General features: G+C 49.1%; 1 protein-coding gene across 1 annotated transcript in view; it reads left to right on the top strand.

Moving 5' to 3' along the window:
- SUGP1 (SURP and G-patch domain containing 1) overlaps positions 1-21,546 on the top strand; it is a 31,359-nt gene extending 9,813 nt beyond the window's left edge. Inside the window, exons 4-14 of the mRNA XM_066268391.1 lie at positions 78-278; positions 2,651-2,774; positions 3,103-3,203; positions 4,128-4,251; positions 16,403-16,758; positions 18,535-18,641; positions 19,300-19,477; positions 19,730-19,836; positions 20,462-20,607; positions 20,956-21,085; positions 21,380-21,546. Of these exons, the coding sequence (XP_066124488.1) occupies positions 78-278; positions 2,651-2,774; positions 3,103-3,203; positions 4,128-4,251; positions 16,403-16,758; positions 18,535-18,641; positions 19,300-19,477; positions 19,730-19,836; positions 20,462-20,607; positions 20,956-21,085; positions 21,380-21,406 (1,601 nt within the window). The 3' untranslated portion in view covers positions 21,407-21,546. The remainder of the gene's footprint in view (positions 1-77; positions 279-2,650; positions 2,775-3,102; positions 3,204-4,127; positions 4,252-16,402; positions 16,759-18,534; positions 18,642-19,299; positions 19,478-19,729; positions 19,837-20,461; positions 20,608-20,955; positions 21,086-21,379) is intronic.
- The last annotated feature ends 2,758 nt before the right edge of the window (positions 21,547-24,304 follow it).

Genomic DNA, 24,304 nt, shown 5'->3' on the forward strand with positions numbered 1-24,304 from the left:
GTTCTCGGGTTAGGTGGAAAGACAGGGAAAGGTACACTGTATAGCTGGAGCATAGGTACCCTTCCTTCTCTCTCAAGATGCCCCCCCCAGCGTACCCAGTGCTCCACCTCGAGTACTCCCTCGTGCTGGGAAGAGGCCTCCCCTCATCAGCAGCCCGGTGAGCCAGGTGAAGAACTATGTGCACGCCAAGCAGCTGCCCCTAGCCAGCCGCCCAAGTGTCTTCCAGTCTCCCGATGAGGATGAGGAGGAGGACTATGAGCAGTGGCTGGAGATCAAAGGTAAGTTGTGAGGGCTACTGCCCTCCTTCCACCACAGCTCCAGGGTCGTTCCATGGTTAGCAGGGAAAGCATGGCTAGGAGTGTGGTGTACTTCAGTCAGGTGAGGCCCTCTGAGGTGGGGTGGGGTGGGTGGAAAAAGGGTGTGGGGAGGGGCTGCATAGTGGGCTTCATCCTGGGGGCCGTGGGACCTATCAGCCACTCTGGGGGCTGGTCTCCAGCTAGAACAGGGGCATTCTCCCCCCCCCATTTATTTATTTATTTATTTATTTTTTACAAAGACAGAGAGAGGGATAGACAGGGATAGACAGACAGGAATGGAGAGATGAGAAGCATCAATCATTAGTTTTTCGTTGCGCATTGCAACCCCTTAGTTGTTCATTGATTGCTTTCTCATATGTGCCTTGACTGCGGGCCTTCAGCAGACCAAGTAACCCCTTGCTTGAGCCAGCGACCTTGGGTCCAAGCTGGTGAGCTTTTGCTCAAACCAGATGAGCCCACGCTCAAGCTGGCGACCTCGGGGTCTTGAACCTGGGTCCTTGGCATCCCAGTCCGACGTTCTATCCACTGCGTCACCGCCTGGTCAGGCCAGGGGCATTGTTGGTAAGCATTCATTTGCATCCTCCTCCCAACACAAAAAAAGAGGAAGACCTTTAGTGGCTCCCCAGTTTGGGTACATGTCCATTGAGCCCTCTGAGGACCAGAAGCCTGTTTATTAATATAGTTACCTGTCCCTGCCAGTTGGGCCAGAGGTATGAGCCTGCAGGTTAGAGTTCACTCTTCTGCCCAGGGAAGGATGATTATTGTCCTTGGGTGAACCAGTCCAGGCTCTGAGGTGTAGGGGGGCAGAGGGTGGCAACGGTGGCACTCCTAGTGCTTCTAGCTTTGTCTACGATCAGAACAAGGCCACAGTGCCACCTGAGCCATATAGAGTCTTAGGCCATTTCTGCCAAGGCTGGTGGCACAGCCGTGTCACCCTGACTGTGCATATAGACTGAAGTGACTATATGTTCAGCCATGACAGCCTCTAAACCCCTTGTTTTGGATGAGGGTGCCAGCTTCAGGTCATACATCAACCTTGAGTTCTGGAGCATTAGAACAGAACCGGGAAGGGTGTTTTGAGGAGTCAGATAGGTACCCTGGCAGCTCCAACCATAATGCTGCCATGAACTACTGCTTTCCAAGGGGCAGTGGGTGTCTCAAGGCCCTTGAGACCTGTTACGGTCTGCTGTTAATGAGATCTCAGAAGAACACCTGTGCTTGTAAATGGCAACCAGGTCAGAGTTATTGTCAGGCACCCAGGAGGAGGGTGAGGTCACATGTTGCACTCCCCTCCCCCCAGCTTCCTGGCAGCCCAAGCAACAAGGGGAATAAGATTAGCCACAGGCTCAGTGTCTAGCCCCATTGCCAAGAAGGGCAAATGTTCCTAGGCACTGAAAGCAAGAACTCTCTTCTAGGAGTTCTCTCTTTTTCTTAAGTGGTTTTTCTTTTATTTTTTTTGGGGGGGGAGTTCTCATAAAAGGGACATGACTGTATAGTGGCTGACAGATGACCTCAGAAACAGGCAAGTGAAAAAGACAAGCAAGTTTCACGTGGCTCAAAGGGAAAGCTAATACAAATAAAAAATGTGTTTTTATAGCTCTGTTCACTGAAAGAACCCTGAGGTAATGACTAAGCTTGTTGCAGTGAGCATTCCTAGCGCCCAGATGGTGGTCTGAAAACACTTTCTTATTCACGGAAACCAGGACTTCTTGGAGAAATGGCTGGCTCTAGGTCTGGGCAGGAAGTATATGAGATGACCTGGAGCACCCTGTTCCAGCAGATAGCAAGGAAGCCATCAAGACACCTAGGGTTATGTCCAAAGGCCTCAGGAGCCAGCTTGAAGAGGCTCCACCAACCATAGAGGGGACAATTGAACCTCTATAATGACATTAATTGCAGTGGATTGAAACCCACCCAATGTGTTTAAATCAGAGTTTGTAATGATATTTTGAAAGAATTTGTCATCTTTGAACATGGAAGGGAACCAATTTGTTATACTGGATACTGGTAAATAAAGAAAAGACTTAAACATTCCAAAAAAAAAAAAAAATGGGAGGCTGGCTATGTTTTCCGACATCTGCCTTCCAGCCTGTGCATCAGCTCGGCCTCTGGAAGGCTCACATTCTCTCCTGCCCAGTGTGTCTCGTGAAGACTGTTTAGACCAACTCCCCTCTCATCACGGTGCTTTGTGCGTGGACCCAGGACGCCTGACAACCTCCTGCATTTCACCCTCTTTTCCCCCTACCCCTCTGTCCTTGTGGTCCATAGAGAGAGTGTGCCTGTTGACTGTGGGGTGTGTGAGTTGAACCCCAGTACTGACAGCCTCCTTAAAGTTTCACCCCCAGAGGGAGTCGAGACTCGGAAAGTGATAGAGAAATTGGCCCGCTTTGTGGCAGAAGGAGGCCCCGAGTTAGAAAAAGTAGCTATGGAGAACTACAAGGATAACCCGGCATTTTCGTAAGTATTTCTGGGAGGGGAAGGCCACTGCTACTTAATGTTGCCACACAGTAGTACATGCAGATATTCTTGTAAGGCCCTCATGTTGACTGAGGCTGGCTGGGACTGGGTGCTTGCTTGCACGGGCCAGACACTGTTCCAAGCACTTTCTAACTCACATCAAAGGTTGCAAGAGGCACCAGTGTGGTGCAAAGGCTTACTTTGGGACCCTGTCAAGGTGTCTCTGCTTGTCAGCTTGCTTTTGCATAACATGTCTTCAGAAGCTGCACAAGTTTACCCGTCCTCATCGCTCATCTTCCTTTCTCTGTTTTGCAAAACTCCTCTTCAGGTTTTTGCATGATAAGAATAGCAGGGAATTCCTCTACTACAGAAAGAAGGTGGCTGAGATAAGAAAGGAAGCACAAAAGTTGCAGACAAGCTCTCAGAAAGGTAGGTGGGTGGAGCAGGTGGGAGATTTTGGGCAAATTGTGCCCCGTGTGGAATTGGGGTTTCTGGAGGGTGGTGTGACATGGGGTAGTACTGATACCCTAGGTTTGTGCCCTCCCTGGCAGCCAGGGTCAAGCTGGGGCTGGCGCCACCCTCCCTGCATATGCTCTGAGGCGTGGGGAGGAGGGGTCTGTGAGGCAAGGTCAAGGTTGTGTTCAGGAGTTCAGTCCTGTACACACAAAGGGGGCTGAGGGAAGGTAAGCTAGCTTGTTGGTTCATGGTCATTTTAACCAGCATTAATGAGCACCTACCACCCCTAGAGACAAATGTAGTGCCTGACAGTTGGGGCGGGGGCCCAAGTGGGCTGGGGAAGAGAATGATCAGCTGGTAAGATCCTGATGGAATGAGTGTAGGGATGGGGAAGAGGCTGACTGGTCTCCGGCTGTGATAAAAACCTCAGCCAAGTGTTGGTGGGTGGTAGAGATTAATGTTTAGGCCTGAGATGGACCACAGAGGTTGGTCCATCATGTGTCCTGCAGGCCTTTGCCCTGACCTCCCCAGGAGGAGGGCCACTTTTCATCTTCCCATGTGACCTGACGGCAGCCCCCCACAGAAAGACCAAAGTGGGGGCTCCCATCTCCGCTCTGGCCCTGACGCAGAATTTCCCTCACTTTCCCCTCCCATGTGCTAGCATGTGTCCAAGGTCTCTCAACATCTCTGGGTGGCAAGGGGCAGGGGGCGGGGACTCAAAATATGTTGTAATATTATTCTGTTTTTTAGTCCCAGTGCAATAATCTGATTCCCATTTGCCTGTTTTTCTTTGCATTGTTCCTAAAATAAACCCCTCTTGTTGCCCTTGGGGTTCTTAGCAGAAATTAGGCTGTTGGGTGTGGTGAGTTGAGCTCAGTACTGACAGCCTGCTTAAAGTTTCACCCCCAGAGGATGAAGAGGTTAAGAACCTTGCAGAAAAGTTGGCCAGGTTCATAGCAGATGGGGGTCCTGAGGTGGAAACCATCGCCCTTCAGAACAATCGCGAGAACCAGGCATTCAGGTAAGGGGGGCCCCGCCAGGGAAGAGACCACTTACCCTGGTCACAAGCCCCTCCACCCCCTGCTGAGGGCTTGGCATGGCCCTGAGACAGTAGGGTTCTGTGGCGAAAAGTTGGAGGGCTGGGACTCAACTCGAGGAGTTTCTGACCCCAAAGTCTAGCCTTGCCACTCCCCAAGTGCACGAGTATCCTGAGTCATCTCTGAGGCAGGTGTGCAGGCCTTTGGGGCCTTGTGTTTTTCCAGGAGCCTCATTGAGAAAGTCTCCAGTATTTGCCCAGCTCTATTTGTAATAGAGACAGTGGCCCCAGCCTGGGGACAGGCCAGACCCTCCAACAGAACCTCACAGAATGTTCTTAGGGTCTCATCTTTTCAACAAGGGGAATAACAAGAAAGCAGGAATGTGGTACCACTAGCTCTGAGGAACGAGAACCTCTAGCCTATGTGCAGGTTCCACAGAGGGGATGAACAAGCAGCCTGGCACCCCAGCCACAAAGTCACACCCCAGCCTTTCAGGCTAGATTTTTTCACTCACTTATTCTTTCAATACGATAGGTTTAGCACCTGCCTTTTGCTTGGGGAGGCTGGGACGGGGGACAACAGTTGCGATTGCAGGCAGAACTGGCAGAGGCTTTGTGAGGCAGATGCCTAACCAAGTGTGTGGTGATGCACCTGGACATTTTTGGTCATGAGTAACTTAAGTCCCCACTCAGTCAGTGAGGAGATATGTTGGTGACTGTAACAAAAAGTTCAGGAGTGCCCTGGCTCGATAGCTCAGTTGGTTAGAGCATCGTCCCAAAGTGCAGAGGTGGCCAGTTTGATCTCCAGTCAAGGCACATGTCAGAGCAGATCGATATTCCTGCTTCTGTTTCCCTCTTCATACCTCCCTTTCTCTAAAATCAATACAATAAACATTAAAAAAAAAAACAGTGCAAGTGAAGCAGCAACCTGGACTGATTGATTCAGAAGCTCTAGACACTATCAGGGACTCAGGAAGAAGGAAGGGGAGTGGATGCTGGCCAAGCAGCCAGTTGTGTCTCCTACGTATGAGCCAGCAGGAGCTAGATGTAGCACAGCGGAGGGTGTCCAGAAGGACCGCCACACAGGAGTGAAGCGGCTGAAATGGCAGGCACTGTGCCAGCATAGCTTGGGGTAAAAGGTGAGCACTGGCATGCAGTGCAGACAAGCTGTTGAACCAGGCAGGGCCAGGTCCCAGTAGGCTGAGGTGTTCATTGAGAGCCTTTGGAGGCATTGACTGTGCTTCCAGGATCACTGGCTACAGTTCTGGAGAGTGATTGGTCATTCCAGGTTGAAGGTTGTGGCAGAGGAGGGTTGGGGACGGCTGCTAACGAGTTCAGGTGTCACTTGAGGGGACTGTGGCTTATTTGGGTCAGGAGCTCCAAGGACCTAGGATCTCCTTAGGATGTTGTGATACCAGCCACCACTCCATACCAAGCAAACCAGTGTCTAGTTACGGGTTTACTTTAAGCACTGCACCTTTTAAAAAATTTACCTAAGTAAGTTTGTTTAAACAGGAACTTAGTTTACTGCCATTTATAAGTGGAACTATGAACATTTCTCAGGCAAAGCAAGTGAGGTTATGGAATTCTGTGCAAGTCCTCGAGCCCAGGCGGCTATCCTGGGCAAGATGGTCCAGAGCTCAGCAAATAAGGCTCAGACTTTTCTCAGGGGGTCAAGAAATACTATCAGTGCAGGTGCCCCCAGACCCTCCATGTGGCTGTCACCCCTAGTTGGGCTATCACTGGCGTATGCCCAGCTTGTTAGGAATAGCTCTGTGTGTGTGTGTGTGTGTGTGGGGTAGGGTCTCTAGGGTGAGGATGGAGCCTGGGGCACCCAGCAGAGAACTGGCTGAAGGACTGAAGACAAGCTGCTGAAGGATCACAGATAGTACTCCACACACCAGGGAGGAACGAATGGGAGATGACTGAGTATCAGACCTGGTCAGGGCATGCAAGTTCATACCAAGGGACTGTTTATTCTTCATGTGGGGTCAGGTGTGGGGCAGTTCCTCTCTTCCCCAAATCAAACAGCCACCTTGTGTTCTTGCTGCTCTAGCCCTTCCCTGCCTCCTGATTCCCCCTGTAGGCCAGGCACAACCCAGTGACTGTGTTTTGGAAAACAGTCTATACCAGTTATCCCACTTTGGAGATGCTGTCCCCAGAAATAATATTAAATACAGCATCATCCACATGAAACATAGGGCAGACATTCAATGTCCAACCTTGTGGGCTAACCTGTAACTGCATCTCGTCACCTGTGTGAGCCTGTTCTTCACAACAGTCTAGTGTGCTGGCTTCTCACAAGTGAGGAAACTGAGGCAAGGAGGTGGGTCAGTGGAACTGCCTTTGCCAACACATTTCATTGCATTCTAATGAGAAAGCCTTATGTTTTTGGGTTAAAAAGTTTTTAAAAATCAGGATACATAGCCTGGCTTGTGGTGGCACAGTGGATAAAGCATCAACCTGGAATGCTGAGGTCGCCAGTTCAAAACCCTGGGCTTGTGCCTGACCAGGTGGTGGTGCAGTGGATAGAGCATTGGACTGGGATGCGGAGGACCCAGGTTTAAGACCCTGAGGTCATCAGCTTGAGCGCGGGCTCATCTGGTTTGAGCAAGGCTCACCAGCTTGGACCCAAGGTCACTGGCTTGAGCAAGGGGTTACTCGGTCTGCTGTAGCGCCCCCCCCCCCCCCCGGTCAAGGCACATATGAGAAAGCATCCAATGAACAACTAAAGTGCCACAATGGGAAGCTGATAATTGATGCTTCTCATCTCTTTCTGTTCCTGTCTGTCTGTCCCTAATCTATCCCTCTCTCTGACTCTGTCTCTGTCTCTGTAAAAAACAACAACAAACCCTGGGCTTGCCTGGTCAAGGCTCATACAACAATCAATCAATGAACAGTTAAGTGAAGTAACTATGAGTTCATACTTCTCACTCCCCAACTCCTCTCCTCTCTGTAAAATCAGTAAATAAAATATTTTTTAAAAATTAGGAAATAGAAATTGGAACCACAGCTCTGTTCAAATAAATCTGCACTGAAAAAAAAGAGTAGAAGAAAAGATACTGAAGTATTAACTTTGGTTAAAGGGGAAGGAGGAGGATCACTCCTGTCAGAGGAGTGATCTCCTAAAATCTATGTTCTGACTATTCACCCCTACTTCCTCCTTAACCCCTGAGCACCCCTGATCTTTTACTGATTTGGCAGTTATGCCTTTTCCAGAATATCATATAATTGCAATCATAGTATGTAGCCTTTTTAGATTGGCTTCTTTCACTTAGTAATATACATTTAAGTTTCCTCCATGCCTTTTCATGGCTTCATAGCTCATTTCTTTTTAGCACTGAATAATATTCCATTTTCTGGATGTACCACAGTTTATCCATTCACGTAGGACATCTTGGTTGCTTCCAAGTTTGGGCAGTTATGAAGAAAGCTACTATAAACATTCATGGTCAAGGTTTTTGTGTGGGCATACATTTTTATCTCTTTAGAGTAAATACCAAGGAGTGTGATTGCTAGATAGTATGGACTATTTAGTTTTGTAAGAAAGCACCTACCTGACTTCCTAAGTGGCTGTGCTATGTACATTCTCCCAGCAGTGGATGAAAGTTCCTGTTGCTCCATATCCTCACCAGCATTGGTCAGTATTCTAGATTTTGGCCATTGCAATAGGTGTGGAGTAATATCTTGTTGTTTTAATTTATATTTCCCTGATTGCATATGATGTGGAGCAGCTTTTCTTGTTGGTTTTCTGGTTTGTTTGTTTGTTTGTTTGTTTAATTGTGGAGCATCTTTTCATATGTTTATTTGCTATCTGTAAATCTTTGGTGAGGTATGGCCCTTTCGGAGCATCAGCCCAGCATATGACGTCCCAGGTTCGATCCATAATCAGGGCACGTAGGAGAAGACACCATCTGTTTCTCCCCCCTCCCACTCCTTCTCTTCCTCTCCCTCTCCCACAGCCAAGGGCCCGATTGGTTCAAGCATCAGTCCAGGAACTGAGAATAGCTCCATTGGTCTGAGCACATCAGCCTCAGGCACTAAAAATAGTTTGGTACTCTAGCATCAGCCCCAGACAGCTGGATGGATCCCAGTAGGGGTGCATGCAAGAGTCTGTCTATCTCCCCTCCTCTCACCTAAAAAAATAAAAATCTTTGGTGAAGTATATGTTAACGTCATTGTTCATTTTTAAATTGGGTTTGTTATTGTTGAGTTTTAAGAGTTGGCATATTTTGGCCTGACCAGGTGGTAGCACAGCAGATAAAGCGTTGGACTGGGATGCTGAGGACCCAGGTTTGAGACCTTGAGGTTGCCAGCTTGAGCACGGGCTCATCTCCTTTGAGCAAGGCTTACCAGCTTGGACCTAAGGTCTCTGGCTCCAGCAAGGGGTCACTCGGTCTGCTGTAGCCCCCGGTCAAGGCATATATGAGAAAGCAATCAATGAACAACTAAGGTGCCACAACAAAGAATTGATGCTTCTCATCTCTCTCCCTTCCTGTTTGTCCCTATCTGAACCTCTCTCTATCTGTCTCTGTCACAATAAATAAATAAATAAATTTTAAAAAAGAGTTGGCATATTTTGGATAACAGTCCTTAACACAGACATGTCTTCTGAATATTTTCTCCTGTTCTGTGGCTTTTATTCTCATTCTCTCTTTTTTTTCTTCCCTTTTTTGTATTTTTTCTGAAGCTGGAAATGGGGAGAGACAGTCAGACAGACTCCTGCATGCGCCCGACTGGGATCCACCCGGCACGCCCACCAGAGGCGACGTTTTGCCCCTCCTGGGCGTCGCTTTGTTGCAACCAGAGCCACTCTAGCGCCTGGGGCAGAGGCCAAGGAGACATCCCCAGCGCCTGTGCCATCTTTGCTCCAATGGAACCTCGGCTGCAGGAGGGGAGGAGAGAGACAGAGAGGAAGGAGAAGGGGAAGGGTGGAGAAGCAGATGGGCGCTTCTCCTGTATGCTCTGGCGGGGAATCGAATCTGGGACTTCTGCACGCCAGGCCGACGCTCTACCATTGAGCCAACCAGCCAGCGCCTATTCTCATTCTCTTGACATTGTCTTTCACAGAAGTTGTTTCATTTTTGGGGTTTTGTTTTTGTAGGTTTTTTTGTTGTGTGTTTTTTTTTTTTTTTTTTTTTTGCGAGAGAGACAAACAGGAAGGGATCACAGAGAAGAAATTTTTAATTTTAATGAAATCCAGCTTATCAGTTTCTTTTTCTTGGATTGTGCCTTTGATACTATATCTAAAAAGTCATTGCCGTACCCAGGTCATCTAGGTGTTCTTTTTTTTTTTTTTTTCATTTTTCTGATGCTGGAAACAGGGAGAGACAGTCAGACAGACTCCCGCATGCGCCCGACCGGGATCCACCCGGCACGCCCACCAGGGGGCGACGCTCTGCCCACCAGGGGGCGATGCTCTGCCCATCCTGGGCGTCGCCATGTTGCGACCCTCCTGGGTGTCGCCATATTGCGACCAGAGCCACTCTAGCGCCTGGGGCAGAGGCCACAGAGCCATCCCCAGCGCCTGGGCCATCTTTTGCTCCAATGGAGCCTTGGCTGCGGGAGGGGAAGAGAGAGACAGAGAGGAAGGCGCGGCGGAGGGGTGGAGAAGCAAATGGGCGCTTCTCCTATGTGCCCTGGCCGGGAATCGAACCCGGGTCCTCCGCATGCTAGGCCAACGCTCTACCGCTGAGCCAACCGGCCAGGGCCTAGGTGTTCTTCTATGTTATCTTCTAGAAACTTTGTATTTTTGTGTTTTACATGTAGGTCTGTGATCCACTTTTTTTGAGAGAGAATCAGAGAGAGGGACAGATAGGGACAGACAGACAGGAAGGGAGAGAGATGAGAAGTATCAATTCTTTGTTGCAATTCCTTAGTTGTTCATTGACTGCTTTCTCATATGTGCCTTGACTGGGGGGGCTGCAGCAAAGCGAGTGACCCCTTGCTCAAGCCAGTGACCTTGGGCTCAAGCCAGCAACCATGGGGTCATGTCTATGATACCATGCTCAAGCCAGTAACCCCATGCTCAGGCTGGTGAGCCCACACTCAAGCCAGTGACCTTGGGGTCTCAAACCTGGGTCTTCCACATCCCAGTCTGATGCTCTATTCACTGCACCACCGCCTGGTCAGGTGGTCTGTAATCCACTTTTAATTAATTTTTGTGTAAAGAGTGTGAGATCTGTGTATAGATTTTTTTTTTTTTTTTTTGGCGTAAGGGTGTCAAGTTCCAGCACCGTTTATTGAAAAAACCGACTTTGCTCCATTGTGTTACCTTTGTTTCTTTGCAAAAGGTCGGTTGACTATGATTATGTGGGGCTATTTCTGGGTCCTTTATTTTGTTCTAGTGATCAGTCTATCTCTTCCTTCATTAATACCATACTGCCTTGATACTGTAGCTTTACAGTGGGCCTTAAAGTCAGTGTCAGTCTTCCATTTGTTCTTCAATATTAGGTTGGCTATTCTGGGTCTTTTGTATCTATATATAAATTTTAGAATCACTTTGTCATCTACAAAACTTGCTGGCATTTTGATCAGAATTTGGTTAAATCTAGAAATCAAGTTGGGAAAAATTTACATCTTGACAGTATAGGGTCTTCCTATCCATGAATATGGAACATCTCTCCATTTATTTAGTTCTTTTAATTCTTTTTTTTTTTAATTTTTTAAAGACTTTATTCATTTTAGAGAGGAGAGAGAAAGAGAAAAAAGGAGGGAGGAGCAGGAAGCATCAACTCCCATATGTACCTTGACAAGAAAAGCCCAGGGTTTTGAACCGGCAACCTCAGTGTTTCAGGTCAATGCTTTATCCACTGCACCACCACAGGTCAGGCTCTTTGAATTCTTTTATCAGAGTTTTGTAGGTTTATTTATATAGATCTTATACATATTTTGTTAGACTTATGCCTAAATATTTCGTGTGTGTGTGTGTGTATCAGGTGAGAGAGAGGTAGGGAGGCAGACAGACTCCCACATGTACCCCATCCGGGATCCACCTGGCAACCCCCCTCTAGGGCTGATGCTCTGCCCATCTGGGGCCTCTGCTCCGTTGCTCAGCAACAAAGCTATTTTAACACCTGAGGCAAGGCCATGGAGCCATCCTCAGCACCCAGGGCCAGTCTGCTCATTTGAGCTATGGCTGCAGGAGGAGACGAGAGAGTAAGAGAGAGAAGGAGAGGGAGATGGGTGGAGAAGCAGTGGATGATCACTTCTCCTGTGTGCCCTGACCAGTCATATTTTTAGATACTGATGTAAATGATACTGTGTTTTTAACTTCAAAGTTTACTTATTCATTGCTGGTATACAGGAAGGTGATTGACTTCTGTATATTAACCTTGTACCTTACAACCTTGCTATATAATAGCTTACTAGTTTTTAGGATTTTTTCTGTGTATATGTATGTCTATTTGTGTATTTTTTTCCCCCTTTTTTCTTTTCTTTAGGTGAGAGGAGGGGAGATAGTGAGGCAGACTCCCTGATGTGCCCTGACCGGGATCCACCTGGCAACTCCGTCTTAGGCTGATGCTTGAGTACCGAGCTATTTTTAGCGCCTGAGGCTGATGAGTTCGGACCAACTAAGCTATCTTCAGGGCCACGCTCAAACCAGTTGAGCCACTGGCTGCGGGAGGGGAAGAGGAAGAGAAGGGAGAGAGGGAGGCAGGAGAAGCAGATGGTCACTTCTGTGTGCCCTAAGAATTGAACCCAGGACATCTATATGCCAGACCAACTCTCTATTCACTGAGCCATTGGCCAGGGCTGCGTGTATTTTCTATGTAGACTATCATGTCATTTGCAAATAAAGTCAATTTTATTTCTTGCTTCTCAGTATACCAATTTCTTTTTTTTCAGTGAGAGAGAAAGAAAGGAACAGACAGGGACAGACAGGTTGGAAGGGAGAGAAATGAGAAGCATCAATTCTTCATTGCGGTATCTCAGTTTTCATTGATTGCTTTCTCATATGTGCCTTAACTAGGGGGCTCCAGCAGAGCGAGTGATCCCTTGCTCAAGTCAGAGACCTTGAACTTCAAGCCAGTGATTTTGGGCTCAAGCCAGCGACCATGCGGTCATGTCTATGATCCCACACTCAAGCTGGTGAACCCACACTTCAAGCCGGATGAGCCCATGCTCAAGCCAGAGACCTTGGGGGTTTTTTTGTTTTGTTTTTTATTTTATTTTATTTTATTTTATTTTATTTTATTTTATTTTACAGAGACAGAGAGTGAGTCAAAGAGAGGGATAGACAGGGACAGACAGACAGGAACGGAGAGAGATGAGAAGCATCAATCATCAGTTTTTCATTGTGCGTTGCAACACCTTAGTTGTTCATTGATTGCTCTCTCATATATGCCTTAACTGCGGGCCTTCAGCAGCCTGAGTAACCCCTTGCTGGAGCCAGCGACCTTGGATTCAAGCTGGTGGGATTTTGTTCAAACCAGATGAGCCCGCGCTCAAGCTGGCGACCTCGGGGTCTAGAACCTGGGTCCTCTGCATCCCAGTCCAATGCTCTATCCACTGCGCCACCGCCTGGTCAGGCGAGACCTTGGGGTTTTGAACCTGAGTTCTCAGCATCCCAGTCCGCCACTATATATACTGTGCCACTGCCTGGTCAGGCTACCAATTTCTTTTTCTTTTACATTTGCTAGGACTTCCAGTACAGTGTTGGAAAGCATTGGTGACCTGGGATATTCTTGCCTTGTTCCTGTTCTTACTGGGAGAATTTTTAAGCTTCTGTTTATTTTAAGTATGTTAGCTGTGGCCTGACCAGGCGGTGGCGCAGTGGATAGAGCGTCGGACTGGGATGCGGAAGGACCCAGGTTCGAGACTCCGAGGTTGCCAGCTTGAGCGCGGGCTCATCTGGTTTGAGCAAAAAGCTCACCAGCTTGGACCTAAGGTCTCTGGCTCAAGCAAGGGGTTACTCTCGGTCTGCTGAAGGCCTGCAGTCAAGGCACATATGAGAAAGCAATCAATGAACAACTAAGGTGTCGCAATGCGCAACGAAAAACTGATGATTGATGCTTCTCATCTCTCTCTGTTCCTGTCTGTCTGTCCCTGTCTATCCCTCTCTCTGGCTCTGTAAAAAAAAAAAAAAAAAGTATGTTAGCTGTGGGTGATTTTGTAGATACTCTATCAAGTTGGAGAAGGTCCTGAGTTTTTATCACAATTGGGGGTGTTAGATTTTATCAAATGCATTTTTCTGCAGCTATTGATATGATTGTGTGTTTTTTTTGTTTTGTTTTGTTTTGTTTTGTTTTTTCATTTTTCTGAAGCTGGAAACAGGGAGAGACAGTCAGACAGACTCCCGCATGCGCCCGACCGGGATCCACCCGGCACGCCCACCAGGGGCAACGCTCTGCCCACCAGGGGGCATTGCTCTGCCCATCCTGGGCGTCGCCATGTTGCGACCAGAGCCACTCTAGCGCCTGGGGCAGAGGCCACAGAGCCATCCCCAGCGCCCGGGCCATCTTTGCTCCAATGGAGCTTTGGCTGCGGGAGGGGAAGAGAGAGACAGAGAGGGAAAGCGCGGCGGAGGGGTGGAGAAGCAAATGGACGCTTCTCCTGTGTGCCCTGGCCGGGAATCGAACCCGGGTCCTCCGCACGCTAGGCCGACGCTCTACTGCTGAGCCAACCGGCCAGGGCTTGTGTGTTGTTTTTTTAGCCTATTGATGTGATGGATTATATTATTTGATTTTCTTTTTTTTTTTTTTTTAAATTTTTATAGAGACAGAGAGAGAGTCAGAGTGAGGGATAGACAGGGACAGACAGGAACAGAGAAATGAGAAGCATCAATCATTAGTTTTTCGTTGCACATTGCGACATCTTAGTTGTTCATTGATTGCTTTCTCATATGTGCCTTGACCGCGGGCCTTCAGCAGACCGAGTAACCCCTTGCTTGAGCCAGCGACCTTGGGTCCAAGCCGGTGAGCTTTTTGCTCAAACCAGATGAGCCTGTGCTCAAGCTGGCGACCTCGGGGTCTCAAACCTGGGTCTTCAGCATCCCAGTCCGACGTTCTATCCACTGCGCCACCGCCTGGTCAGGCAATTATTATTTGATTTTCAAATGTTGAACCAGCCTTACATACCTGGTATGCATCCCACTTGGTCATGCTGTATAATTTTTTTAATACATTGGTAGGTTTGATCTGATAATATTATGTTGAGGATTTTGGCATCTATGTTTATGAGAGATGTTAGTCTGTAGTTTTTTTGTAATTTGTCTAGTTTTGGTGATAGTGTAATTGAATGAGTTAGGCAGTATTCTTTCTGCTTTTATCTTCTTAAAGGGACTGTAGAGAATTGGTATCATTTCTTTCTTAAATGTTCAGTAGAATTCACCATTGAAGTTCTGGGCAGGGTACTTTCTGTTTTAGAAGGTAATTAATTACTGATTCAATTTCTTCAATTGAAATAGAGCTGTTCTCATTGTCTTTTTCTTGTGTGAGTTTGGCAAATTGTGGAATTGGTTTATTTCATGTGGGTAATCAGATTTGTTGGCATACAGCTGTTTGTAGTAATTCTTTATTATTATTATTTTTTTTTATCCTTTTAATGACCATAGGATCTGTAGTGATGTCTCTTTATTTCCATTGTTAGTAATATGTGTCCTTTTTTTTGTAGCCTGACTAGAGGCTTAATAATTTTATTGATCTTTGTTTTCTTTAATTTTTTTAATTAATTAATTAATTAATTTATTTATTTACAGGGACAGAGAGACAGAGAGAGGGACAGATAGGGACAGACAGACAGGAACGGAGAGAGATGAGAAGCATCAATCATCAATTTTTCGTTGCGACACCTTAGTTGTTCATTGATTGCTTTCTCATATGTGCCTTGACCGTGGGCCTTCAGCAGACCGAGTAACCCCTTGCTGTAACCAGTGACCTTGGGTCCAAGCTGGTGAGCTTTGCTCAAGCCAGATGAGCCCGCGCTCAAGCTGGTGACCTCGGGGTCTCGAACCTGGGTCCTTCCGCATCCCAGTCCAACACTCTATCCACTGCACCACCTCCTGGTCAGGCTGTTTTCTTTAATTTTTACAAATATCCATTACTGAATTTTCTGAAGAGTATACTTGCTTGTACCATGACCCAGGAGTACAAAGAAGATGCTGCCATCTCCTTATCCCTCCATTCTACCTTAGGTACCAATGTTAGCAGGGCTGGAAGTCCTTCCACCCTCTTCTGGCTCTCTGTATAGACACATAGAAATAGTATGTGAGGTTTCTTTCTGTTATCTTTGATACAAAAGAAATTTTATAGCATTCTTGAGCCTGCATGCTGGTTTTTTAGTAGTAAAACACTGTACCATGACAATCCCTTCAGTTTTGTGATTGCAGGTTTAGCACCTTTTTGTTGAGGGCCATGTAACCTGTGATATACACAAGTTTTATTACGTGAACTGGGCTGTGACTCTTCTCTGGTGAGGACCCTGGAGGTGGGACTGTGGGCTCAGGACATGAATAGTCTAAAAGATGCCAGGCAGGTGCAGAGAGACCTCCAGGCTCTGCCAGCTCTGAACCCAGTGCCATCTAGCTTGCAGTGGGAGGACTCCCCCTTGGGGGACTGAGGGGACCAGTGGCTTCCAGAAAGATGGGGTTTTTGCCCTTGGGTTGGAAGCCAGGTCTCTGTTTGTTCCAGTGTTTACTGTCTTTGTTTTGGGTCTGTTTGCTGCTGACACCTCTGATGATGCATCAGAAAAACACAGATGTTCTGAGCAGTGGAGTTTGGGGCAAATCCTGCCCTCTCTGGCACCAGGTGTCTCTTGTACCTCAGGATTTCTTGGTTTGAAGTTAGTGCTCCTTTAGGACAGAGGGAAGAGCTTCACAGAGCTCGGAGCTAGTCTGAGGGAGCTCGTTCCTTTTCTTTAGAAGCAGGGGATCAATGACAATGTGACAGGTGTCCAATAAAGATGGAGAGGGGCTTGGTATGACCCTCAATATCATGACAGGCCATGGCATGTCACATTGTTCCTCAGAGCCAGCAACCACTGAGGCCTGGCAGGGCAGGAGATCATGGTGGAGACTTTGACATGACCCTGGGCAGGAGATCATGGTGGAGACTTTGACATGACCTGTGGGTGCCTACGCAAGGCCCACACTAGTCCTGCCCCAGCTGACAATGTGCTCCCCAATTTTCCTTTGCAGCTTTCTGTATGAACCTAGCAGCCAGGGGTACAAGTACTACCGCCAGAAGTTAGAGGAGTTCCGGAAAGCAAGGGCAGGCCCCACAGGCACTCAAATGGTGCCTGACCTCTACCTGCAGCGCAAACCCCCTCCTGAGGCCCCATCAGGGTCTATGCTCCCCATTGCTGCCTGCCCCACTTCTTCTGCCCCCTCGCCTGCTGTCACCCCAGCTCCAGCTGCCCATGGAAAGGCAGCCACTACAGCCACTGTGAAGAGGAAGCGGAAGAGCCGATGGGGGCCTGAGGAAGACAAGGTGGAACTCCCACCTGCTGAGCTGGTGCAGAGGGATGTGGATACCACCCCGTCGCCTCTGTCAGGTAGGCTTTATCTCAAGGTCTGACGTCATTTTTTCAGATATCATATGTGTTTTAGTAGGTGTCAGGACTTCCTCCCCTTCTGTGGCTGAATAATAGCATTCCAGTGTGTGAATGTACCACACTTTGTTCATTTTTCATCTGTCGATGGACAGTTGGGTTGTTTATATCTTTCAGCAATTGCAACTAGTGCTGCTATGAACTTACATGTACAAGTACTATTTGGAGCCCTGATTTCATTTCTCCTGTCTGTATACCTAGAGTTGAATTCCTGGGTCATATGGTGATTCTACATTTAACTTTTTTTTTCTGTGACCTCAGCATTACAGGTCGTCACTTTATCAATACTGCGCTACCACAGGTCAGGACAGGCTGGAATTGTTTTTTTAATTTCACTTTGGTTTATGGTGGAGACATGCTAGTGTATAGAAATACAACTGATTTTTGTGTTATATATCTTTAAACTTTGCTGAATTTATCAGCTCTCATAGTGTTTTTATAGATTCTTTAGGGATTTCTTCATATAAGGTCATGTCATCTGCAAATACTGACAGTTTTACTTCTTCCTTTGTAATTTCACTGCCTCATTTATTTTTCTTGCCTAATTGTCCTGGCTGGTACTTGCAGTGCTGTGTTGAATGGAAGTGGCAAAAGTGGGTATACTTGCCCTGTTCTTAATCTTAGGTGGAAAGGTTTCAGTCTCTCATCGTTGAGTCTCTGTATTGTACCTTATTTGACTTGAAGTCTATTTTATGTGATACTAGCATAGCTTTCCCAGCTCTCTTTTGATTACTATTAACATGGAATTTTTTTTTCATCCTTTCACTTTTAACCTCTTTGTGTCTTTGTAACTGAAGTAAGTTTCTTTTTCTTTTTTTTTTTTTTGAAGTAAGTTTCTTGTAGATGGCATATAGGTAGATTCTATTTCTCCCTTAAACTTTAAAGTACTTGCATTTACTCATCATAGAAAGCCCTCTCAACTGAGCCCCCACATATTTCAAAGCCCCACATACCTTCGAGGAGGGATTGAGGTGCAGTCCTTGGGTTATAAAGCACCTGCAGTTGGTTTTTGCTGGTGAAGCCCAGCCATGGGGAGCTGGAGTACCCAACTCTCTCTATTTTCCCGGAGGAGCCTCCTCATCCACTCTGCCTGGCTTCTCTCCCAGAAGCTACTGCCTGAGGGCTAGTTGTTACTACCACCCAGGTGAGCCATCACAGCATCTTCACATGGATAAGTGCTGCTAGAGTCCAGCTCAGCTCCAAAGCTGATGCCAAACGAAATGTCAGTTGCTATGAGGACAGTTAGCTACCTCCCCAGAAGGAACTAGCAGAGCCACACAGCTGAGTCTCACACCAGACTTGGAACCTGTATATGTCTACTCTGGGTGTCTGTCCACCACAGGACTTACTTCCAAGAGCCATTGTGTGTGAATTTGCACATTTATCTCTGTTCTCCTGTTTCTGGCTCTATAATGTCCTGCGCCATTTCATCCATTAGCTGAGGCCCTGACCTCTTGAATATGGTGTTGGTGTCTGCAACATGGGGGTATAGGGCCTGCCTGGAGAGGGCACATGGGAATGAAGTGGGTACACATGATGGTGCAAGGCATGACTCGCATAGTCCTCATGTGACACAGAGACTCACCGTACTGACGTGAGGGCCCTGCTGTGTGCTCCAGGTGCCTTAGGTGTCATCAACAAGTAGATTTCGCACTACATGAGTAGGGCTAGCCCCACACCCACTTGTCCATCATTGATTGACCTGTGTCTTGTCTCCAGTTCAGGACCTCAAGGGACTAGGCTATGAGAAGGGGAAGCCTGTGGGTCTAGTGGGTGTCACGGAGCTGTCAGATGCCCAGAAGAAACAGCTGAAGGAGCAGCAGGAGGTAAGGCCAGAGGGTGGGGCAGGCTCCACAGCTGCTGCTGATAGATTGCCCCCACCCTGACCTGTGGTACATTGGTTACATGGTCAGCAGAGAGGCTCCTGGGCAGGCAGGTTCCCCATCAACAGCATGCCAACTCCCAAGGGCCCTCCCTAGCCTGCAGCTGGGTCCAGAGCTCGTGCTGCCTCATGCTGGCCTGTCCTTCCTCAAGGCCAGTGCTCTATAGCTATTCCACATAGTGCCTGTGGGTTGTTCCCATTCAATAGTCTTAAATTTTCCATCTAGTTCCCTCTAGCATCCAGTCCAGGACAGATCTGGCTAGCACTGGGAGCCCTGAATGATGTGATGGTCAGCTCAGCCTCTTTGCTGATTCCCTGGGGAACTAGAGGCACTGGCCTTTTAGTTCTTGGGGTGCCTCACCCTGGCCACCTCCTTCAGGCCAGCAGCCCAAGTTGTCCTCATTTAGTCCATGATGATGGTGCACAGCTCTAGGCGAGGCACAGAGGGATCTCTCTCACAGGGATTTGTGGAATCAGTACTTTCTCCAGGCCCTGCTCACATGCCTGCCCTAGAGAGGGAGCCCTGGCATGCACAGGGGAAGTCAGGGTCCCTGCCATGCACATGTGGTACAGGCCCTGCTCACAGTATGTACTGTCCACAGATGCAGCAGATGTATGACATGATCATGCAACACAAGCGTGCAATGCAGGACATGCAGCTGCTGTGGGAGAAGGCACTGCAGCAGCACCAGCATGGCTACGACAGCGATGAGGAGGTGGATAGTGAGCTGGGTACCTGGGAACACCAGCTACGGCGCATGGAGATGGAAAAGACTCGGGGTACGCCAAGGCACTAGGCTGGGACAGGTGTGGGAGGGAGCTGGATGGTGCAGGAAGCCCCACTTGTCTGTTTGCTTATAAGGCCTTGGGCATAAGACTTGTTCTCTGTGCCTCAGTTTCCTCAGGAGTCAAAGGAGTGGTGTAGGGCTGCCCTGGGAGATTAAGATGCAGGTCAGGGTCTCCACCAGCTGCCTTTCTCCCCCATTGTAGCTCTCCCCTTCTTTCTTTTACTTTTTCTATCTCTCTGGTCAGAGTGGGCTGAGCAGCTAACAAAGATGGGCCGGGGCAAGCACTTCATCGGAGATTTCCTGCCACCAGATGAGCTAGAGAAGTTCATGGAGACCTTCAAGGCCCTAAAGGTGAGCAAGGAGTCCCCAGGCATCAGCCCTACTTTGGGACTGTCCCTCAGGTGGCCTCCTCACACACAGGAGGAAGCAGGCCCTGTTTCACAGGCGGCATCTGTTTATGGCAGATGTCATCTATTGGAGAATTCACAAATAGCTCAGCTGCCACTTTAAAAAACATTTCCTGGTACTTCAGGAAATCCTGTTTCCAGTGGAGCCAATTAAGCGCAATGTGCTGGCAAAGAATTTCTCAGGCACAAATCCCCACGGACTGGGCTTTTCAGAAGGAGAGTTCAACATTCCTCCCGTGCACATGGAGAGATAGCTGATGGGCACAAAGCCTCATCACCTAGTTGACCACAGCTTTTTCACACTGTGTGACAAATCACCCTCGGAACATGGGCTTTTCTTTGCATGTGACTCATTCATTTCTCTTGCCTGTGGTAGGGAGGTCTGTGTTACCGTCACCCTGTCTTTTTGACTTGGTTGCCAGGGAGTGCTAGTGTGACCATGGGAACCCTGAGGAGGAAGAGCTTAGTCTGAGGTGGGGGGCAAATAGCACATGGTCTGAGCCAGTGGCCAATGAGGCCATGGGTGGTGTGCTTTGGGCCCAGGGGATGACAACTGCCTGCCCCTGTAGGAGGGCCGTGAACCTGACTACTCGGAGTATAAGGAATTCAAGCTGACAGTGGAGAACATTGGCTACCAGATGTTGATGAAGATGGGCTGGAAGGAGGGTGACGGGCTCGGTTCAGAGGGCCAGGGCATCAAGACTCCAGTCAACAAGTGAGTGTGGCCCTTGATGCTGGGTGGGGGTGGGGAGTCCCAGAGACAGAGGTCCAGAGCCAGGGTCCAGTCCTATCCCTGGGCCAGAGTCCAGCCTAGCTGTACACTTTGGTGGCTATCCCAGCTTAGTCTCTTCCCTCCTCCTGCAGTGCTGTGTGTGTCCCATGCAAATGTTCCCCAGCCTAGTACAGTCTGCATGGCCCCCAGAGCCCTACTTTGAGCTGCTGCTGCTGCTGAGCCTAAGCAGACAGGCAGGCTAGGCCTTCCTGCCCCAGTTCATGCCCAACATCTGTTCTCCTGTTGGCACCAGCCTGCTTCCCTGTTCACATCCCCTATTGTCCCCTGCAGGGGTACAACCACAGTGGATGGTGCTGGCTTTGGCATTGATCGGCCAGCAGAGCTTTCTAAGGAGGATGACGAATATGAGGCCTTCCGCAAGAGGATGATGCTGGCCTACCGCTTCCGGCCCAACCCCTTGGTACGTGCATCCTCATCCCCCACGTTGCTCTGGCTGGGCTCCGGGGTCCTCACTGTCCACGGTAGTGGGGTCGCAGTGCTGGTAACAGAAGTGTCCCTCTTCCAGTCCAGGTAGACCAGGTCTCACCCACAACCCCCGCCACCACTTTATCTGCATTTGAGCCCCTTCTTCCTCCCTAAAGCCTGTCCCATCTTTAGGATGTAAACTCAGCTGCACCTAGAAGGTTCTGGATGGGAGGAACTGCCATCTGTCTTTGCATTAACCTGCTCCCCTTTTATCTTTTGCCTCCTGCAGAACAATCCCAGACGGCCTTACTATTGAGTATTTTGGAGAAACACAAATATGTACTTTCCAGACGACCAACCAAACGTTCTTGAACTGAGGGATGTTCAGACTGCATTTCTACCCAACCTTCTTGTCTTGAGTGTCGTGCTATGTATTAAAGTCCCAGTGCTTGCTCACTGTGGGAGCCTGGTCATGCCATCACCAGAAACCCCTCCTGTTCCTCAGCAGCTGGGCTGGGGAGGGCAGATGAGGATGAGATGCTATGTGAGCACTCTGCAGCACCCAAGGAATCCCAGAGCACCACCTGGACCTTTGCCTGCCTGCTGGGTCTTCATCCCCCATTAGCCTGGGTTGGAGTTGATGGGAAAGCCGCACCTGGACTAGGGTGGCAGAGCCCTCCCAGCCTAGCACTGCTTTGTAGGAGGGAATTGGGGGGGCGATCTCCAGGTAGGGCCCAGCCCTCCCCAAGCACACCTATGCTTCTTACCTCCCCAGCAGGTGGCCTCCCCTGCCACCCTGGGTCCTATCGGTGTGGTGTATGCATGTTCCTGGGGCTCATATCATGCTAAGACATCACACATCTCCTGGAGGATGGGAGGAGGGTGGGTGGCCTGGGTCAAGGTGTGTGCTGAGAGCTACCCATGACTCTAGAGCCAGCACCTCACATTTGTACAGAAACATTCGAGAATGTCCAGCAGCAGCCATGCTTGACGTATCAGAGCCTGGGAATTTGAGGGGCGCACAGCTCACCCATCTATCTTGCTCAACCCCTGTGGATTCATGGGCTCAACTGGAGCTAGTCAGGCTCCTGGGCCAGCCTGCATTCACAGTCAATTCAGCAAACACTGAGCACCAATGGTGAATCAGATGGGGATGTGGCAGTGAACCCCTAGAAATCTGAGACTGATCAGTGCTTCCAGGAGGAAATAGGAGCTGTGATGCGGGCGGCCTGGGCAGAGTTAATGGGGGCTTCAGGGAATGGGAGGGTCTCAGCAGCAGAGTATATGCTGGGTAACACGTCACCATCCCCTTTCCGTGGGTGGTGTGCCCAGGCAGGTAAAGAGGTGGTCCATGCCAGGGTCCTGAGCACAGAGGAGTAGTGAGCAGCCAAAGGTTCCAGCAATTGGGACCCCTGGCCTTGGTCACAAGCACCCCACTGTGGTGCAGGTCAAGGTCACTGCTCCATTGAATTCTTTTTTTTTTTTTTTTTTTTTATAGAGACAGAGAGTCAGAGAGAGGGATAGACAGGGACAGACAGACAGGAATGGAGAGAGATGAGAAGCATCAATCATCAGTTTTTCGTTGCGCGTTGCGACACCTTAGTTGTTCATTGATTGCTTTCTCATATGTGCCTTGACCGTGGGCCTTCAGTAGACCAAGTAACCCCTTGCTCGAGCCAGCGACCTTGGGTCCAAGCTGGTGAGCTTTTGCTCAAACCAGATGAGCCCGCGCTCAAGCTGGTGACCTCTGGGTCTTGAACCTGGGTCCTTCCGCATCCCAGTCCAACGCTCTATCCCACTGCGCCACCGCCTGGTCAGGCTCCATTGAATTCTTGATGACTAGGAGGCTGGTCAGATTCGGCCCATAGACTTGACCCCCATGCATGCATGAGGAGAGATGGAAGAGGAGGCCCCAAATGCTGTGTGTGTGTGTGTGCAGGTGCCTCCTGGACACGGGATGTGAGACGAATCACAAGCTGGACTAAATACCCCTGGCCTTGCCGGTGATGGAGAGCTTCCTGAAGGAGGAGACAATGGGACTGCTTTCAGGGATAAGGGAATACAACACTCCATCTTATAAACAGGAAAGAGACCAGAGTTGGGAAGGTCAAGAAAACAGGCTGGAGCTTCAGGTCAGCCCAGAGGGAACTGAAGTTCACCCAATGGGCAATGGGCACCTGGGGAAGGCCAAAAGAGCATGTCACCCAGGTTCAGGCAGAGGTAGGACCCAGCTAGCACAAGGCCAAGGGGCTACATGAAAGGTTAGGTTCAATCTTCCCCCAACTCCAGGTGTGCCCCACCACCACCCCTGGGGGAAGGAATCCAGTGGGCACTGCTCACCATTTCTAGCAATCATAAGTATCCCATGAGTGAGAGTCTGAGGCTGGTTGAAGGGAGTGACAAAGACTTCACCACCCTGCAGCCCCCTCCCAGTCTATCACCCCCTATATATCTGCTCCTAGACCCAGCACATCCTCCAAGCTGTTCAGAACCCTCCCGTGGCTCCCCACCTCCCAGCACCAGGCCTGAGCTCTTCTACTTGCCAGTAACACTTCTGGAACTCACCAAACTGGCTCCATCCCCACCTAATCTCAGCTAGCTCCTTGGACCCCCTCTGACCCCGCACATGCACATGTAAGTAGTACTCCCTCTACTGCTCAGCTACCCACAAGGTGTCCAGGATATATGGTAGGATCTCAGAGCACAGAATCACAGAGCCCTTCAAGTGACCCTAACCCATGAGATGGCCCCTAAGTTGTCAAAGCTTTCACACTTGGACATGTGTTGAAATGTCTGTGGCTCCCGAGTGAAAATTTAACTCCAAGGGCATTGAAAGGAACTGCACCCAGGGGGTGAAGTTGGTTCCTTCTTCAGCGCAGGGACCATGCCCTCTTGTCTTGGGGGGAGGGAGGTGGGGAATCGACACTGGGATGATGGTGCCTTAGGATGAAGAAAGCAGAAAGGCAAAACTGGTCAGGAGAATGAATTCCCTCAATGAAGTTGCTGGCCCGGGATCTTCAGGACACGAGTGTTGTGATCTAGCCTTTAATAGGGAAACTGAAGCTGAGCGGTGGAGATGACCACTGGGGATTGCTAGGAATCCCAAGAAATTGTCGAGGGGGAGAGGCCTCGGAAGCTACACCGGACCGTGAGGGGCGGGGCGGGGCCAGCGACACTGCGACAAGACCAGGGCACAGCTGGGGGTGACCTTTGC

This window comes from Saccopteryx bilineata, chromosome 1 (genome assembly GCF_036850765.1).
Source record: "Saccopteryx bilineata isolate mSacBil1 chromosome 1, mSacBil1_pri_phased_curated, whole genome shotgun sequence".
Lineage (NCBI taxonomy): Eukaryota > Metazoa > Chordata > Mammalia > Chiroptera > Emballonuridae > Saccopteryx > Saccopteryx bilineata.